The 20,019-nt window shown below is 33.0% G+C and overlaps 1 protein-coding gene across 1 annotated transcript; it reads right to left on the bottom strand.

The window, feature by feature from the left end:
- Positions 1-5,569: 5,569 nt before the first annotated feature.
- Positions 5,570-18,908, bottom strand: LOC110608548 (protein translocase subunit SECA2, chloroplastic). Its single transcript, XM_043954278.1, is given in 33 exon segments — positions 5,570-6,008; positions 6,871-7,060; positions 7,137-7,211; positions 7,815-7,938; positions 8,040-8,229; positions 8,364-8,433; positions 8,512-8,566; positions 9,145-9,224; positions 9,662-9,742; positions 9,874-9,991; positions 11,169-11,224; positions 11,667-11,956; positions 12,068-12,131; positions 12,199-12,294; positions 12,487-12,600; positions 12,719-12,797; positions 14,526-14,611; positions 14,688-14,783; positions 14,873-14,965; positions 15,072-15,155; positions 15,268-15,344; positions 15,347-15,357; positions 15,684-15,799; positions 15,931-15,996; positions 16,154-16,241; positions 16,326-16,390; positions 16,574-16,639; positions 16,745-16,836; positions 17,678-17,798; positions 17,951-18,015; positions 18,130-18,199; positions 18,303-18,437; positions 18,524-18,908. Coding segments are annotated over 32 exon segments (3,177 nt in total). The 5' UTR covers positions 18,713-18,908; the 3' UTR covers positions 5,570-6,008; positions 6,871-6,895.
- Between the last annotated feature and the right edge of the window lie 1,111 nt (positions 18,909-20,019).

The following is a 20,019-nucleotide window of genomic DNA, read 5'->3' as shown; positions in this document are numbered from 1 at the left end:
ATAGAAGTAGACTCATCCTAGAATCTAGGAGAGGTGGAAAAATTAGACCGACATGATCGGACAATTTTATTCTCATGTAAAATTTTGGGATTAAGGTATCAATAAAAATAGCTATGGCACTATGAATATTTTTGAGGTGACCAACCTCTAACTTTTAAAATATAAATTGCTCGTCACACATAATATTATTTGAGAAATCAAAACGAATTATATATAAAAAAATAACACATGTAAGAATAGATTTAATAATAAAAACAAAAAAAAGACAGATTCAATAATATATCTCTCCTTTTAGGTCCTGCTCTAAAGCGCTTAGTCTTAGGATAGGCTCTTCCTTAAGCGGTTAAGCAGGAAAGCGACTGTAGAGTCTCCCTATCGAAAAGAAAAGTCAACCGGAGAGGGGAGACAAATTCTTAGAAAACAAAGAGAATAATGGAGAAAACTATCGCTTTCTAAAAAACAATAGAGAGAAAAGTATTATTATATAGTTTTGTTTAAATTATTCTAATTTGAGTTAATCTTTTTTTAGGTAAAATGAATTGAGCTACGTTGGATTGCGGCAATCTAAATTACCCATGAAAGTACTATAAGAAATATTTCATATTTTATTAAGTAGTTAATTTAGATTACTGTTCATTTAAAATCAATTTAAAAGATGATTATTAATTATTATTTTTTAGATCAAAATTTGGATGTGTTAGCGAAGTTATTTACTTTTACTTTTTTTTTTTTTTTTGGGTGTGGGGGGGGGGGGGGTGGGTGGGGTTAGGCAGGGGAGCTAATGCTCACAGAAAAAGAACTCAGCTATGGGATTGGCTATCCTCACGCAAGAGAGCTGAGACGGTCCAGGCGGATCGAACCGGCAGAGAGGCTTTGTACTTGCTTGGCTAAGGCGTCCGCAGCTTGATTTGCTGTTTCAAGAGAGTCCGGCTCTATGGTCACACTGTTCAGACCAACATCCCTCGCCATTCTGGTTCCCATTAGGATGGGCAATTCCACGGGTCATGTAGAGTTTCTTTTGATTTCGGTATCCAGGCCATTAGTTCTTCATCTCATTGTCTGTTCTTCCAGGCAGGAAAGAATCAACAAGAGACCATTTGAGTGAGCTGTGAAGTTTGGTGATAAGTTCGTCTTCTTCTTCTGTGAAGTTTCCTCCATTGAGGCCAGGCCTCAGGTATTTTTTCCACCTTAACCTACAACTCTTGCCACATCTAAGCCAACCAGCGGCCTTGGGGAGAGACCTCCAACGTCCTTCCTATTTGATGTAGTTGATGAGACGCTGATCTTCCTCTTTGGTCCATGCACCTTTCTTGGTGTGCTCTTTAGTGTTTAATCTTATTGCTGTTTGCTGGTTCAGTTACTGCACCAAAAGCTGAGTGTCCCTATTCATCTTCTTCCTCAGATTCGTGTGTGTTTTTGTCTACAGTGTTTGCGTGGGTTGATTTTCTGACATGCTCTTTCTCACAACTGGGAGATCTAGTCTAGCCATGGCTAATTTTTGTGCCCTAACAACAGAGGGAGAGACTGAGAAAGACGTAGAAAATATGTGGGTACGAGACTGTGGACAGAGCAAAAATTAAAGAATGATAAACGCTAGAACAAACCCAGGATAAAGGATATTATTATGGCACAAACGAACAAGTAAAAAGCATTACAAGATGCAACAGAAACAAAAGCAACACTAGTATTAGGGCATGCATGAATCACAACACTACTACAACAAACCAAAATAAAGAAACCAAAACACCCAGACTGATTGAATGGATGCTAGTACGTAGCTGGTGCTCTTCAAGCTTAGCATAACATAATTAATGGTGCAATTTCTCCACATTAACCCATATGTCCTGACCAAATAAGGTAAACATTCTCCTAAGGGCCATCACTCTATATCTTACCAGGCCAGTAACTCGGTTTATCTCCAAACTGAAAAAAACTCTATCGTTCAGTTGGAGATTTTTCTGTGCCACATAGCGACGCCAAAGGGCCTGACAGAGAACTGGTTTTGGATATGCACCAACTCTACGAATGGATAAGCGAAATGGAATTGGCTGATCATCAACATCAAATGCCTCAAACATTATGGAATAGACACCTTGAGGAAAAAGAAAAGCCAAAAGAGAACGACTGGGAAAGTTCACTGGACTATCAATGTTGTTTAAATTAAGAGAGTGTGTGGAGAGAGGCAGCGTTATTAGATCCATTTGCAAGAGCTAGAACTTGAAGGCAGAAGAGAGAGAGAGCACTGGAGATGTGCATGAAACAAAGTTGCTCAAGGATTGATGGATATATAGAACCTGTTTGGGTATTTAATTTCTTCGCTCCGACCGTCACCAATATACATTTGTTCTAAAACAACTCAGATCCTCACTCTGGCCCCACCATGCATACGCACTCCACGTGCATATACTAGCGTAAACCTCCAATATATCATCACATAAACATACAATGAGTATACATTTACATAAAAATCCACACATATCTATCCATACTTAACCATCAAAACTTCATTAGAATACAAGGAAAGCAAGAATCTACACTTACTTCTTGAAGAAGATTGGGTTAAGCATTCGATCGGTTCGGTTTTAAACTGAACCGAACCGAAGAAACCGAAAATTGAAATTTTAGTGTTTATAAAAACCGAACCGAACCGATTTTGGTCAGAAATCGAATCGACCGAAGAAACCGAAAACCAAAATTTTAGTGTTTATGAAAACCGAACCGAACCGATTTTGGTCAGAAATCGAATCGACCGAAGAAACCGAAAACCGAAATTTTAGTGTTTATGAAAACCGAACCGAACCGATTTTGGTCAGAAACCGAATCGAACCGAACCGGTCTGATTCGGTTCGGTTTGATCGGTTTCGATTTTTAATTTTTTTTATTTTTTACACTTTATTTTTAGTATTTTAAAATTTAATTAAAATATTTTAATTTTAATATGATTTAATTTCTCTATATTATTGAAAAAACATATTATTATCACTAATTGGTTTGATTCAACTTTTTTGGTTTTTTTTCTGATTAAAATCGAACCGAACCGAAATAACTGAAATTTTTAAAATTAAAAATCGAACCGAACCGAAATGTATAAAAAACCGAACTAAAATTTTAAATCAATTTGATTCGATTAATTTTTTCAATTTGAACCGAATACTGCCCACCCCTTCATGTTACCAATACAACAGTGTAAAGGTAACATTGATTATCATTAACTTTTGAAAATAATTTTTTTCAAAATTTTGACTCCGAAACACTGTAAGAAGCTAGTTCCGGTAGTAATTCAATGGTCTGAATTTTCATATAGTTGGTAAATAATTAAAATTTTATTTTATTAATTATGTTTTTAATAATTTTTATTGATAAAAAATAGATCTTTTCCTTCATTATATAATTTATTTAATGAGTAATAAAATTAATTTTAAATAACAATTACAAATTTAGTCTGATAGTAAGTGCATCCAAGTAAATTTAAGAGATCTTATATTTTACTTATTCGATCCTAAATCTCTATTTAAAAAAATTAATTTTAAATGTTAAATTTGATAAATTTATAGTCTAATTTGGTATAAATTTGATAAATCATTGTTCCAAAATTTGGAGGTAAATTATTAGAGATAAATCAATAAAATTAGTTATTAAAACTATAACTTGAATAATTTAAATAAATGAAAATTATTAGAAATTCTTAGAAAAAAATTATTAGAAATTCTTCTAGAATCAAACATAATATAATTTTATTTTTTAAAATGAGAATTTTAAAAATAATTATTTTATTCTGAATAAAAAATTTAATAGAAAAAAAATAAATTTTTACGAAAACTTTAATTTGAAATAAGGAGTAAGAATATTAATATTAAAATATAAAAAGAAAAAAGAAGAATAAAAATCAAAATCATTCTCCCTTTTTTTTTTGGAATAACTATTAAAACTGTTATTTATCTGAAGTGGGGGACTCTTAAGTTTGTAGTTTATTAGGTTTAATAAGAAAAAAAAAAAAAGATTACAAGGAAAAGAAAACTAACCTATTTTCCTATGTCTAAAATAAATAAATAAACCAAAAGGAGGGAGAGGTGACAATATCAAAACTTCACATAACAATATAGATTCAAAGTCCTAACGACAACTTAAAAAAATACAATATTTATTCTCAAGATTAAGACACTAACTGCATCTTAAGGATGTAGCTAATGAAAATGAAAAAATATATTTTTTCGTGTTTTATTCGTTGTCATCTTTCAAATCATCATCTTTCTCTATCATTGGAAGAAGAAAAAATCATTAATTTACTAGATAAAACTATTACTACTTAAATATTAGAAATTTTATTTACCAAACAGCTCGATACTCTTTTTGTTATGCACAATTAATTCCAGCTTGTGGAATTAGCTTAACATGTTTCATAAATAGTTTTATTCGCTAATCACTTTTTGCTTGATTTTGATTTATTAAATTTTGAAAGCAAGAGTTCATAGTTTTGAAAGTAATGCAATATCATTCACCTAAATCTCATTAATAAAATGTTGAATCAAAATATATTAGCAATCAAATTGAGATTAATCCCATTCTCTGCTTGGTTTTCTATTAATTAATTTGGCGCACACAATTATATATGTAAAGTCAATATAATTTCTGGGATATATATTCTCTTTACCTTCCAAGATTTATTTTTAAAAAATTTAAATAAATTTTTATAAAATTATGTATAATTTTATTTTTTAAAAATAAAAATTTTATAAATTAAAAATATAATTTTTTTAAACAAAAAAAATTAATAAAAATAAGCAAATTCAATTCCGTTAAATTTTTGCAATTTTTTAAAATTTCAAGTGAGGGTTTATAAAAAGATAGACACGTAAATTGAGGTTTTTTTTTTTAAATAAAAATTAAAAATTGAAGTAGTAAAATCTGAAATCTCTCATATACACTCATCACCAAATTAAAATTAAAATTGAGAGTGCACATAAAATAAATTAAAATTCACAGATTATGAGAATATATAAAAATGCATAATTCATACTTTTAAATATAAAAAAAAAAAGAAAATAAGGAAAAAAAAAGATAATAGAGAAGACAATAAATTAGAAAAAAAACAAAATAGAATAATCTACGGCAGAGACAATCCATCTAGTAGAAATACATGAAATCTGGAATGATTAACGTGTCTAAACCGTGTCTACCATGTGTGCATTGAGTGTAATACTAGTAGGTGAATATATGCAAGTTGCTCTTATAGTTGGACTTTCTCTGTAAATTATTTGTGGAGCATTTTTCTATAGGCCAATTACTTTTTCTATTTTTTTAAAAATTAATTTGTTTAAAATTATCTGTCATTTAAAAAAAAAAAAAAGAGAGCATATATATATTCAATTTTACTCTTTAATCACAATGATTATTTTATAAATTAAAATCTATTTTATTATTCATCATTTTGTTATCGATAAATTAATGAATAGAGGCTTATTGAGATTTGAGTTAGCTGAGATAAATAGTAGTTTAGCGAAATTAAATCTTATTTTATTGAAATTTAGATGATTTAATTATTTTTTTTTAATAATCGTCTAGAAACTTAAATGATATGTAAAAATGGATGAATTGATTGATGTGGGCATCAGCATTCCTTAACTGCAAAGTTTTTTAAAAATAATAATAATAATAATAATAAAGACTTAATTAAATATTTGGTAATTAATTGAGCAAATGGGCTTTCCTATCTAGGTTTCATATTAATGAATTGTTGTCCAAATTTAACCTAATCCCTAAAAACTTGTGTGTGTGAACATGAAAAGTACCATCGTATCCAGCTGCTTACTCAGCACAACACCCAATCCCATGTGCAGGAAATTGATTTTGCAGCAGCCCTCGGAACAACACCACCCAATCCTAGAAAATCCCTCTTTGGAGCATGCAGCATCTGAGCTAAAGCTTAAACATGTTGGCAGGAGGTGGTATCCACTTATCACTCTCGCTTGGCTGCTTCTTGCATGCTTCCTTAAATTCACTCCACATACCTGTACCAAGGTTGACAACTCAAAATAAATCAGGACAAGAGCCATGGAAAATAACTCAATTGCGCTTATGCCAAATACTCTAAGCTAGAAGCACAAACAATCCATTGCATTCCAGCTCGATAGACTGAGAATAACCAATTAAATACAGCTAAACATGTATGATCAACTTGAACTTAAACCCGAAATCTCAATGGGCTAGTGCACCAAATCATATTTGCAAAGCAACAGTCAAAAAACAGATGATCCAATGTTTCTTTCCTATCAACACAAATCGGGGACACTTTATCATTGCTAAATTGAATTTTAGAAACGTCAACAACAATAAGCGTTGAAGTTGCAAACAAAAATACAAAATTAACTATATTAATTAATTTATCCTATAAGTTTCTAGTCTAGCCACTTCACACAGAATTTTCTAGACTTGTTTATTATTAATTGTTATTGAGAAAAAATATAAATTGTCAAAATTTTAATGTTTTTAATTTTTATTTTAATATTTTAATATAAAAATTTCAAAACAGTAAAAATTCTTTAAACTGGTTTCATCCAAAAGGAGTTTTTCTTCTTTTTTTTTTTAAAAAAAAAAAGGTAATTTCAAGCAAACCTTTTAATCTCCTAATTACAATCCTAAACAAAACCTGTTGTTTACAAAAGCCCATCTGTCATGCTTCACCCCGCCCCCCCCTCCACAAAAAAAAAAACCAATAACCAAAATAAATAAACCACTTTTCTCCATCCTCTCTTCCATATTGTAATATTTAGTCCTACATCTTCACCCATACTCCTCAAAAGCATAGACAATGTTATAAATCATTTGGTTCTCAAGAGTAGTAGAAATCTATCAGAGAAGAATGATACAAACCTTCCACGTGATGACTAAACTGCATCTATGATACAAAGAGTTCATGGGACTCTGTAGGGGACGACCAATAGTGTAAGAGGGTTTCAACAGTTAGTCTCCTTGTTGCGCTCAACATTGAAATGAAAAATCTACACCCATCAATTTTGTATTCTTCAAGAGGATTCCTATGCCCAAAACTTCTTACATTTACCTGCCATACAATCCGTGTGAGTTTATGCCCATCTGAAAACTAAAGAGAATCAAATCAACAAAGTCATACTAAATACCGCTGAACTGAGCCTGTTCATATTTATAAGATGATCCCTCCAGAAACAGTCTAGAGTCTTCAGAAGAACTGCCTTCTGTATTCAATAGGTGGGAAAAAAAAAGATTAAGAAAACTAGCAATTCCAAGGGAGCAAAAGGAGCTTCTGAAGATCCTACAAACCGAGTAAATAATCCCAAGTATCCCCTTTTCTCGTGATTCCAAACTTCTTAACTGAATGAAACACCTGTTAAGCATTGTATTGTTGGATAATTTGACATCTCTTCTCTAAATGGGTTTTAACCAATGATTCTCCAAAAGGTCAGATAATGTGCCATATATACAGAAGTAATTCTGTGCCCTATATGCAACTCTGATGGGTCCCAAGTGATTAGTCAATGAGAAAGACTTTCTAGGTGCCCATTTTTAATTGGATTTAAAAGGCTATTGTGGGCCATGTTTCTATTCATTTTTCCCCATAGATTTTTTTTCCACCGAAAATGGGGACAGAAACTGTTTTCATATTGTTTTTATGACTATCATTATCCCAAACAATATTTTAAAAACTTCTTGAAAATTCAGAAATTTCATTTTCCAATTTTCAATAACGGGCTTGTGTTTAAACTGTGGCAGTGGCATATGTACCCAGAAACAGTCAACCAAATGATTGAAGAGCTCAAAGCCTCAAATGAGAAGCTCACCTCAATTTCTTTGATATATGCATCATCATAACCGGACTCTTGTACAACATTCCAATATGAAGCAATTAGAAGATCTCCAAGGTACTTGCGAAGAAGATTAATAGTTGTCCGGTGTCCACCATTTCTACATTAGACAAGTAAGAGGATCATAAACCTCAGATTACTGATATGGAACATAAAGCAATGGAATGCTGAAGTTGCATAGACCATTTGGATTGCACCCACTTAGTCAATTCATCAGAGCATATGACAAGCCAACGTTTTAGTGAATGGCATTTCCTGCGGATTCCTCTAAAAACATTGGGAGGCTTTGGCAAGTCTGGGAGGTAAAAATCATTAATATCAATAGAGCTTGATTCATGCAGTTGTAGAAGAGACTTCAGCAAGTCCTCTGCAGTGGTTCCTGCAAATGAGGCTGAGAAAGTTTCCATTTAAGTGCAAGTCATCTTCCAAAAAGGAGGCCATAATTAAATATTTATCACACACACACAGGTAAAATAACCAACACACTACATCACAGAACCAAGTAAGTATCTCAAATGAGCTAACCATCCAACAGCTTCCCCCCAATAGAGATGAACTCTCTCAAGAGTTTATCCAAACTCCAGCTCCTTGGATGCTATCAGTGAGAACCAAAGCAATAAGTAATATAAAATTGTGATCGTAGGCATACAAAGTTGTTCAGGGCATGATCTACCTTCAGGGGATCAGCATTGCCAAAGACGATGTCATCCACTACTGCTTGCATGTACCTAAAAGGCAGCTTTCTTTCAATGTTAAATGCTAACAAACAATTCCAAAACTAAAATTTTCTGAAAAAATTGATTGCTTACCATAATTTCCCTTTTATTTTCTCATGTGAAACAGAAGTCATACATTTATCAGCTATATTTTTTTTATATCATTTCTACTGCTTTATGTACCTAAAAAGGCAGCTTTCTTTCAATGCCAAATGCTAATAAACAATTCCAAAATTAAAATTTGTTGAAAAATTAATTCCTTAGTATAATTGCCTTTCTATTTTCTCATGTGAAACAGAACTCATACATTTATCAGGTAGGCTTTCTTATTGTGTTTTTATACCATTTTCTTTCAAGCAAAACTCAAATTTCTTGAAAGTGCTTTTTAGGGGAAAAAGAAAAAGTAGAAATTAAATGCTATGATGTTTTTAAGAAATTGTAGAATTTCATGAACAAGGGAACCGCATGCATGCATTGCAATATGCAAATGCAAAAACAAGCAACATGATTGCAATCAAATATGCAAATAGGCCAGAATAAATAGCTAAATGGACTGTGAGAAAGAAAACAAATAAAAAGGGATGTCTCACTGTGATATGTGTTGTGAACAACTTTCATTGTCACCTGTTAAAATCAACTGTCTAAGGTCATAAACATGTTTCCTTTGTACCTGATACAAGGAACAAATATTTTGATCAGCTCTAATAATAGAGAGCTGTGTAAGTTATTTCAATATGCAATTGTTTCATTTTAAAGTATGATTCTTCTTAGTTTGCAATTGACACACATTCAGATAAATCAACTATTTGTGCTTCAAGGATTAAAAAAAATTCAAAATAGTTTGCATTTTCATATTCATAATTTCATATAAATAGTTGAAAAGAGCATGTAGCATACAATAACATATAAAACAGTTTGCCAAGAAGAGAGCAGGAAAATATCATGTAAAATAAAAAAGAAAAAATGAAGTTGAAATATGAGTTATTACTTATTAGGAAGGCAGCTAATAAAAAACAAGTGCAATCAATATCAATTATTCAAGTGATTGTGCCAGCAATAAAAGCAGAAAATCAAAGGAAAATACAAATTATTCTCACATATGCATACCTCTAATACTTCATCAAACTCAACCAGGCTTTTTCTTATGCCAAAGAAGTACTTCTCCGCATTTATTTGCAGCGCTAAAAGCTACAAGTTATGAAAGCTCAAGTTAATGATAAATGTTCAACAGAAATAAGACATGGAGATGAAAAACAAATCATTGAAAAAGAAAAATCAACGGATGGCTACACATATGAGCCAAACGACCAGTCAATCACCTGTTTTACAATTGCATCACCTTCAATTGGTACATCCTCATCATTAGTAATCCTTGATATAAGTTTCACTGCCCACTCAGTATCGAAGTTGAACTTTTGAAACATTTCATCCTGTAAACTGTTTCACATTTACAAGCGTCATCTATTTTAACATCCAAAAAGACACCATGACAAAGATAGAAATTAATAAAATTGAATGCGAACAACTAAACACGCCATGTAATCTTGTTTGGAAAACATTTTAATACTCCCTCCATCCCATAATTTTTGTCCATTTTACTTTTTCACACATTAAAAAATATAATTTCTTTTATTAACTTTCCAATTATACCCATTTTAAATATATTAAATTTTATTAAATATTGAGAAATATTTTGGGACGTTTCTTGGAAATAAAACAAAATTAAAGAGGTTATAATTGTCAATTTATATGTTGCTATAGTCTAAAAAAGGAAAGTGGAAAATAATTTTGGAACGAATGAAAAATGAAAAGATGGACTATGGGACGGATGAAGTATATTTTACTTGAAAGAGAGTGCATAATTCACCAAAGAGCATAAGAGTTAGAGAACTGATTATTATGTGTTAGGTTTCTTTTGACACACCTTTCAGCCAGCCAACTAATGATTGGAGCCAACTTTCCTCTTGGTGATATCTTTATCTAAACCAATGGCAGTAAAACCAGCTTTGAAACCCATAATCCACTTGTTTTCCCAATACATGATGAGCACCAAACAAGAGGCTTGTGATTTAACATGCCTACTTCCAGTTTCACTTTGTTACATTATTCATCAAAATGGCTTCCGTTATAATTTCACTTTAATAAAGCATCACTGGATAGAAGAGAGGGGGAAAAAAGGAAGAAGAAGAAAGAAAGCAAGATGGACTTCTAAATACCCAAGAATTCTAGTTCATTAGTTCCATTCCACTGAAAGAACCATGATGGGGAAGAACACCATGAGGGATATGAGCCAATAAAGTAAGGCACAAGCACTTCGGTAGTAGACGTTGGATAAAGGTTTATATAATCTTCATTGTTTTCACCTTGCAAGTATTTTTCATTCTAACTTAACGACACCATGTCAAGAAAAACTTTTACACAATAAAACCCGAATCAGTCGGATGGTTTCCCTGTGGGCCTGTGCTACACTTTAGTTACCAAAGTACTTATAATTCATGTTACGAAGGTATTATTCCAGCATTGGATTAATCAAGAAAAATTAATTTGCAACCAATAGTGCAACATTAAAAAATAGTAAGAATAAAAGATAACATAACAGTACAGAATATACTACCTCACCATAAATCGTGTAGATCCAGGATCCCCCTGCCTTCCTGCTCTTCCTCGGAGCTGTTTTTTAGGGGAAAAAGAGTTCCTTGTATTTAGAATCATGATTTGAAATGGAAGGAATAGAATAGAAATGAACAGACATATTATCCATAACAAAGAAGTTCTTTCTAGATTGTTGAGGTCAATTTTATTGACAAATAATATTAGTAAGGCCACCAAATGCAAGCAAAATAGATAATATGTTTTCAGTTTTTCTGAAAAAGATGAATTGTTGATTCACGCCGAAGGAACATAAAATTTTAAAAAATACGCAGCATTAAGACATACAGAAAAGTCAACATGGCTATTATGGAAGTACATATCATGCATTATTGGCCTCATTTCAAACGACATTCTCCTAGAACTAGAAGCCAGAAAGGTGCCTCCAATATGCTAATAGGATAATGCCTTAAATTTGTATTTAGTGCTCACTTCCATGCAACTGTTTTACTTGAAGACTCACCTGGTTATCTATTCTACGGGACTCATGTAAAGATGTCCCAATGACATGGAGCCCCCCAAGCCTTTTGACTTCAGAACCCTCATTCAAACAATGCACTTCACAATCCTTCAAAACTGATAGATAAGTGAGTGCAATAGTAGGGCCAAGAGGGTACAATTCAGACTCCTCATTAGCAAGTTTCTCCAGCTCTTTAACATCCATCAACTGGCTCATTTCCACAGATTCTGAGATTATTGAATTTGCATCCTGCAATGTCCAGCTTTTACCCTCACTTTTACCAACATATTTAGCTGGGAGTTCACATTCAAAAGATGAAGTTATCAGACTCAGTATACATCTCAAGATGAACAAGTACTATCTAAAACGAAGTGGTTAAAAAGCTTTCAAGAAGAGTTGCAAACCCATTAGTGCAGTCTTTGCTAGCAGAGCTAATGATGTTGATCCAATCTTTATCTTTGCCATTACCTACAGAACAAGAGATCAATTAAATTTTGAAAAGATTGACTTACTGTGCTATAGTACAACCAATCACCTTTTGTGAAATTTTTTCGCCATCAATGTCAACATCAGGAGCTTCTCGTGTTAAAAAAGAAAGCAAGCTGTCATCTACAATTTCTTTGGCAAGCATCTATCAGTTCAGAGATAATAAAGCAGTCACTTCCTCCCCCATATCAAAGAAATACCCAATCAAAGAAACATAATGACACAGTAAGGAACAAAGTTCATCATCCAAGTCTCACAAGCCTACTAAAAGAAAGGGGCCAGGATATATTTTAACTAAAGAACATTGAGCAAAAACAGATCTATCAAGCACACATACTTTTGGGTTTCCTCCCAGAATTATGTCAGTGCCTCTTCCAGCCATATTTGTAGAAATAGTAATGGCATATTTTCGCCCTGCTTGGGCAACAATGTCAGCTTCCCTTGCAGCATACTGATGAGAAAATTGAATAATAAATAAATAAATAACTGGTAAATACCAGTGATTTATGTGAATAGCTAACACAGAAAAATGCACACCAACTGTAACATTGTTGGTAACTTTTGTCAACCTTAGGTCGTGCATTCAGGACATTGTGAGGGATTTGCCACTGCTTAAGCAGATCTGATAAATATTCAGAATTCTCAACACTGCAAGAAGATGGAAAGGATGTCATATCATGCTTGTTTAACAGTTACTTGAAATTAGTAACATAAAGTTGGTCCTACATTAGCAAGTATTATGAAAGTGAAAACATATCATAATTCATACAGAATCTATCTTGTAAAATAAGGATATGTAAAAAATAGATAAAAAATAACTTAGAAAAACCAGAGAACTGGTAACATAAAATGATATAATATCCAAGATTACATGATAAAAGAAAATCTTTTATTTGCAAAAGAAAGTTCCTTCTAAAAGGAAACTACAGATTTGGAATGGGGCTCGGAGAGCCATGCTTTCATATAACTCCATCTTGCCTTCTACTGCTGCAATTATGCTTCAGGCCATTAGGCTCATTTTTTACCAACATGATCTCACGGGTAAGGAGTATGGACCTATCTTCCATCTATTCACTTAATTTGCAGAACCAAAGTTCAAATTTTAAAAAAATTGTAGGTTAGTAATTCATCTCTTTATTTGTAATACATGTATTCTATAGAACATTCAGATTGACTTTGTATACCAAGGATCAAAAACATTAGTAATTTATCAACTCTCAAAAATTAAACAGTTAATGTTAAGACACATTGGCTAAGTATTGAGCAAAAGTGCTTCATATGTGACTTGAACAATCCTTCTCTCCAGCTTCCATTCTCCAAAAGGTGCCTTTGTAGTGGAGTTAGGCTAAGTCCATTTTATTAATATGGTACTAGAACCAACACCAGTCTTGATATTACGCCACCTGCAGATCTTAAGTCCCATATCAACTGGGTATTAGCAAAATACTTCATATATATATATATATATATATATATATAACTTGGGCAATCCTCCCACCAGTTGCCTTTTGGAGCGGAATTAAACCTAGTCCATTTTGTCAATAAGTAATAACTAAAGGACCCGTTCAACTGAAAGTGCAAACTTGTAGTTGAAAGCATTGTTTGCTACAAGTATTTTAGCATAATGTTACCATTACATCCTTAAAATATGGCGCCATGGTCATTACCGACTATTACTTAATGGCTGTTATTCTCAAGAGGCGAGGCTCTTTTTAGACAATTCTCACATGAAGAAAATAGCTGGAGGCTTTTTTTAAGGGGTGTGGGAGGGGGACAGAGACAACGTTGGCTTTATCATTCAGTTTTCTACATTTTCTCTCAATTTTATCAAGTGAAACTTCCTTTCTTTAGGCATTCTTGAGTGCTTGAGCTTACATCATCAATAGATAAGATTTATTTAAAGTGAAGCAGAGTAAATCAACACTTAGTTGTCTGTGTGTCTGCGCTTGAATGTTTTGACACAAACACACCTTCACTCAAAAGTCCAGAATGTCTTGGCAAGACTAGAAGTCTAGAACACTAGGTCAAAGAAGGGGTTTTTTTAGACAAGAAAAGCAATTTTTGAGAAATAGGTTCCCAAGCCATACTAAGAAACCTAAGAGCTTAACATTAAGGCTCAAAACCCAATGATAGTTTTTATATCTCTAATATTAATAATAACATAGCACCATAATGGAATTAGTCTCACACTATCCTTGGACAAAGAATTTCAAATAAGATTATAATATGATTACAAACAATTGCCAACAATAACATAGCAAAATGTCGGTGGAAGCAACAAGAAATATGGGGCCTAGAGACCTTGGATTCAAAGCCTATAACCAAAATAAAAATAAATAAATAAATAAATAAAAGATGAAATTCCCGGAGGTTTACCTGGTGGTCCCAACTAAAACAGGACGACCCTGTCTAAACATGTACTCTATTTCTTGTCGGACATGCTCAAATTTTCCCCGAGCAGTCTATATATTCATAAAAATGAAATAAAAATTTGGAATAGTTTATGTATCAATTAAAAAGAACTTGTAAATGGCCTACCGCAAAAGCTTGTATGGGCAAATCTTTACGGATATTTGGTAAATTTGTGGGCACTTCAATAACTGGCATTTGGAACATTTTCAGAAACTCCTTTTCCTACAGCCACATATTATCAAAAATAATTAGCCCAACATAATGTATTAAAAATAGTAAATGCAAAGTAAAACTCAAATGGTCATCTTTACTTCAGTTTTTGCAGTCCCAGTCATGCCAGACAACTTCGGGTAGAGCTTAAACAACGATTGGTATGTAATTTGTGCCACAACAACTGAATCAGCCTAGTGAACAAAAATCTACAATTTTAAATTGTATAAACAGCACTAGTATTCAGTGAATTATTGCAAAATAAACTTCAGGAAACATTATTCAGTCATCAAGTTATACCTGAATCTTCAGACCTTCTTTAGCCTCTACAGCCTGATGAATTCCGTCAGACCATCTTCTTTTCTCTTCTACTCTTCCTGTCAGCTGCATATAATTGTATAATTTACCAACTTGCACTCACAAAAACACTTGAAACAACTAGCCCTGGCACATAGAAACAACACAAAATAGAAGCTGTCGCTTAACATTGAAATACCTCATTTATTATGAGAGCCTTTCCATTTCTAACTATGTATTGAACATCTCGTCTATAGAACTCTTTAGCTTTCAAGCATTCATAACAAATCTGAAATAATTCGATGACAGTAAGTTGATAGTGGAAAATAAGTAGCATTGACCTGGGATGCCATTTCCAAGGTAAGAGCACAAATTATATTGTCACCTGGATTACATACACATTCACTAGACTTAAGAAAATGAGATAAACAATAAAGCAGCTTGACATAGCTCAAAATGAAGAGCGGAAGTATGGATTTGTAAAATTGAGAAAACAACTCAAATAGGGACTGATACTTTTGAAGAGAACATATGGGATATAACAATCTTAACTTCCTATCAATGATAAAAATAGATAACACACTGCCTAGCGCAACTGCACAAGAAATAGTTCACCTTGCCCAGGGATCATTCTCATCCCACAGATCATTTGTTTCAAGGGCCATTTCAGCAAGAGCTATTCCTTCCTCAGTCAACTCCACTGAATTATCTTTCAGCTGTACATTGTAATGCTGTTACAAGATTAACGTGTAAAGCATTAATTTAACAAAAATTGACAGTTAATTTGAAAAAAAGAAAAGAAAAATAAAAACTGATACAACTTTATACAAACTACATCAGAAAGGAAGCAGGTTAGACTCACAAGGCCTCGAACAAGCAGTTCAGCCACTTTTGCAGCCACCGGATATCTTGCAGCATCTTTATTAGCCTAGTAAACAGGAAGAGAATTGCACTATCATATTAGTAACAAACTTACATCATAGCAGAGATTTCCACTCGTTGATATTAACTGCTGCTATTGTCACAGGTGATTTAAGACTTATTTGTTATACTTACCATTTATTAAAGCTCAAAGTTCACATTACCTCACCACTTATCAACAATGGGTTCCTCCCTTCATCAATGAGAACTGAATCAACTTCATCTACTATTGCAAAGTGAAATGGCTTTGGCCTATTTATTAAGAAAGAATAATAATAAATAAATGAAAAAAGGGACAAAACAGGGGACAACTTTTATTGACATGTTGGAATATACCATCTCATCACAAGTTGTTCACTGTTTCCAGCAAGGTTATCTCGTAAATAATCAAAACCAAGCTCCTGAGGGCATTCAGTATCAAATACCATCAGAAAGAAGAGAAAATTTAGATGAATCATTAGTCAATATTCAGCTCAATGAAGAAATGTCAAGAAAAAATTCAAAAAATCACCATTAATGAAAGAAAAAAAAATGACATATGGGTGACATGTATTGAGGTATAGCCATAAAGTATATGTACTTACTGAATTATTTGTGTAAGTTATATCACATCGGTAATTGGAACGCCTCTCTTTAGCTGTCATGCCTTTCTGCACATCCAAGCAGCAAATAGCTTAAAGTTGTAATAACTTGCAGTCTAAAAATTTTGCAAACAGTTTTAGGATACAAGTTCATGTATACCCATGAATTTATACCTGAATAAGACCAACTGAAAGACCTAAAAAGCGATGAACACGGCCCATCCACTCAGCATCACGGTGAGCTAGGTAATCATTCACAGTCACCACTGCCAAAGAAAGCATCACCTTCAAATCTAACTAACATGAAGCAAATTACATAACCCTATGTAAAAATTTGGCAACAGTCATTTAAGATGTCTAGTCATTCCAGAAGAAAGACATTTACATATCATGATTTGGCTTCCACAGGTAATCCTTCAAGACCAAATTAGTGAGGTGTCACCCTTGCAATCAATATCATCCTAATAAAAGCAAAAACCAAATACAGGGCAGCAAATTCCAAATTTCCTGGTACAAACCCCTTCCCTTCAGGAGGAACCAAAATCATTCTATCCTTTTCAGGGAACTTAAGTCCAATTTATGGAATCATAACAGTTATTTTCCAAAAAGGTTATCAATTTAAACTTGTCTCACTCCATAACTGTACAAAGAAAGTTTACTGTTCTGAATCTTTATGCAACTTTGTAATATGAGGACAACTCAAGTGCACACATCATTATATTGAAGTTTAGAGCTACCAAAATGCTTCAACTAACTTCCACATGAATGATTTTTATGCAATAATGTAAACATGAAAGAAGCCTAAGATGACATTCAGTGGACATAGTCAGCTCCTCTCTCATAGTAAAAAAATACCATAATGAGCATACTAGGAAACTTGAGAAGCCTAAGAGGAAGAAAACTTAGAAAAATAAACATTCCAAACGTCAGGATAAACAATTTTTCCACTTATTTGATTGCAGTTTAGCATTTAATCAAACGAAATCTCAATCATATCTGCACTAGTTCATAACTACTATTATATATGCAAGATCGCTAGTTATATCTAGCCAATTTTCTTGAAAGAAATATGATATTGGAATTGGAAGTTAAGGATAGAAAACATACCATGGACACCCTCACTGGTCAGTGCATTTAGATATGCAGCCAATGTTGAAACCAATGTTTTTCCCTCCCCTGTTTTCATCTCAGCAATGGATCCATCATGGAGCACCGCACCATCAATAATCTAACAATTTGAAGCATAAACAAACATGATGACCCAATTCAAGTAAATATAATATGCTCTGTAAAATAACTCCATGTATACTTGAGTTTGAGGATAATATAGACATGTATGCAACGTCAATGCATGCACATGTAATAAATTGTGATAGACACCTGCACATCAAAATGGCGCATTCCAAGTTTCCTTCTTGCAGCTTCACGTACAACAGCGAAGGCCTCTGAAAAGTAAGTGGCAAAGAAAAAAGGAAGAAATGGTAACTCTCATGTGATATTCTATATAATTTAACGTTTAGAAGACTCGGACCAAAATAGAACAGTTGTTAGCTGCAAACCAGCTTGAATATCCGCTAGAGTCTCTCCTTGTCTTAATCTTCTTCTGAACTCCACAGTTTTAGCACTCAACTAAAGCAACAAAACAAGAAAATAATTATCCAAAACAACCAAAGAACGCCCATTTGTATCCTTAACACTCCAACTTGATACAAACCAATTAAACCCAACAAACCTGCTCATCAGAGAGAATCTGAATCTGCGGCTCAATGGCATTAACTGACTCCACTAGACGATAGTAGTCCCTTACAACCCAGTAGTTCAAGCTCGTAAAATCAGTCGCCCTCTTTCTCAAACTGCCCAAATTTTCCTAAAAGGATAAAAGCAACATAAAAAGTGCTCAAACCAACCTGAATACGCATATCATCAAACACGTGATGAGCAAAACAAACAAACCTTCAGGGAAGCAGTGATAACCGTGTTGATGCTGAAATAACGTTGTTGGAACCGAGAAGAAGAAAGCGATGAATGAGCCAAAGATGTAGGGAAAATGAAGATGGGTCTGGTGAAGCAAATGTTGGTGCGTCTATTAGGTGGTTTGGGGACCAAAGAGGAGGGATTTACGAGAGTAGGAACTGTGGCCATTAGGTATTCGTTTATTTGCTTCTGTTATCTGTGTGATTCGCGCTGGTTTTTGATATGCTTGAAGCTAGGTTGCTCTGGTACTTCCTCCGTGTGCATGAAATTATCACATTTTGGGCTTATAGCATGCTGCAGAGGAAAGGGAAGTTAAAGGGGAAGCGACTTGTGCAGTGACGGTACTCACTGCTCAGGATAAACTACGCGACATATATTGCAGGGAAAAGTACAACTTACTACGCAGTAAACTCATTCTCACTTTGGTCTACAGTTAAATTTATGTAAAAATAATATCACAGCTGTTTGCAAATAGGTGAAATTTTTTTAATGCAGTTATTAAATATTTGATTTATCAATTAAAATATAATTATTAATTAAAAAATAAAATTATAAAAAAGTATACAATAATTTTATTATTTTTTATTTAAAATTTATAATTTAATTTATATTAAATTAATAGTTCATAATATAATTTTCATATTAATATTTTTAATAGTATTTAAAAATTATGTAGTTTAATTTATATTAAATCAAATTATATATTCTTAAATGAAAAATCTATAAATTTTATAATTTTTTAAAAATAATAATAAATTTTATAATTTTTTAAAAATAATAATAATAGATATTTATCTCACTTTTATTTATATTATAAATATTTTCTACTCTAAATAAATATAATGAATCATAGATAAATTGAAAATAAATATTAAATAAATGAATTTCATAATTATTAACTATATAATTTATAAAATAATATCAACAAAAAATTTTTATAAAAATTCTTAAAATTGTTAATTGTATAAGGTTTATCAATGCATTCACAAATTTAATATGGTTATAAGGTTTATCAATGTGTCCGGGGAGAATCAGGGGCCGTTATGCATAGGACAGAGATCTGATTCTCTCGTACGTCCGTATCAACGTAGCAGGGACAGGTGGTCCAATGATACACGTTCTATTACACGTCACTAGCAGAAAAAAGGAAACATATAAAAGGAGAAATACTTTCCTCTAGGTCTAAGTTTTTTCCAGTTTTACAGAACCCATTGTAAAACCCTGTTCTCTGGATCTCAGATCATCAATTGGCGCCGTCTGTGGAAACGAAGGAGATCTTTTCATCGCCGGAGTTCCACTCTCACAAATACCCACTGAGATCCACAATGGCTAACCACAACGAAAACAACGTCACTCCAAATGACATGAGCTCTGCCCAAGAGGGGCAGCATTTCTCCTTTTCTAGTCCTACAACACCAAATAACCAAACACCAATCCCTTTCAACCCTTCGCCAAGCCTGGCGGGGAATGCTTCC

The sequence above is a fragment of the Manihot esculenta genome, chromosome 2 (genome assembly GCF_001659605.2).
Source record: "Manihot esculenta cultivar AM560-2 chromosome 2, M.esculenta_v8, whole genome shotgun sequence".
In the NCBI taxonomy this organism is placed as follows: Eukaryota; Viridiplantae; Streptophyta; class Magnoliopsida; order Malpighiales; family Euphorbiaceae; genus Manihot; species Manihot esculenta.
Note: the sequence above shows the minus strand (reverse complement) of the source record. Positions and strands in the feature narration are given on the sequence as shown.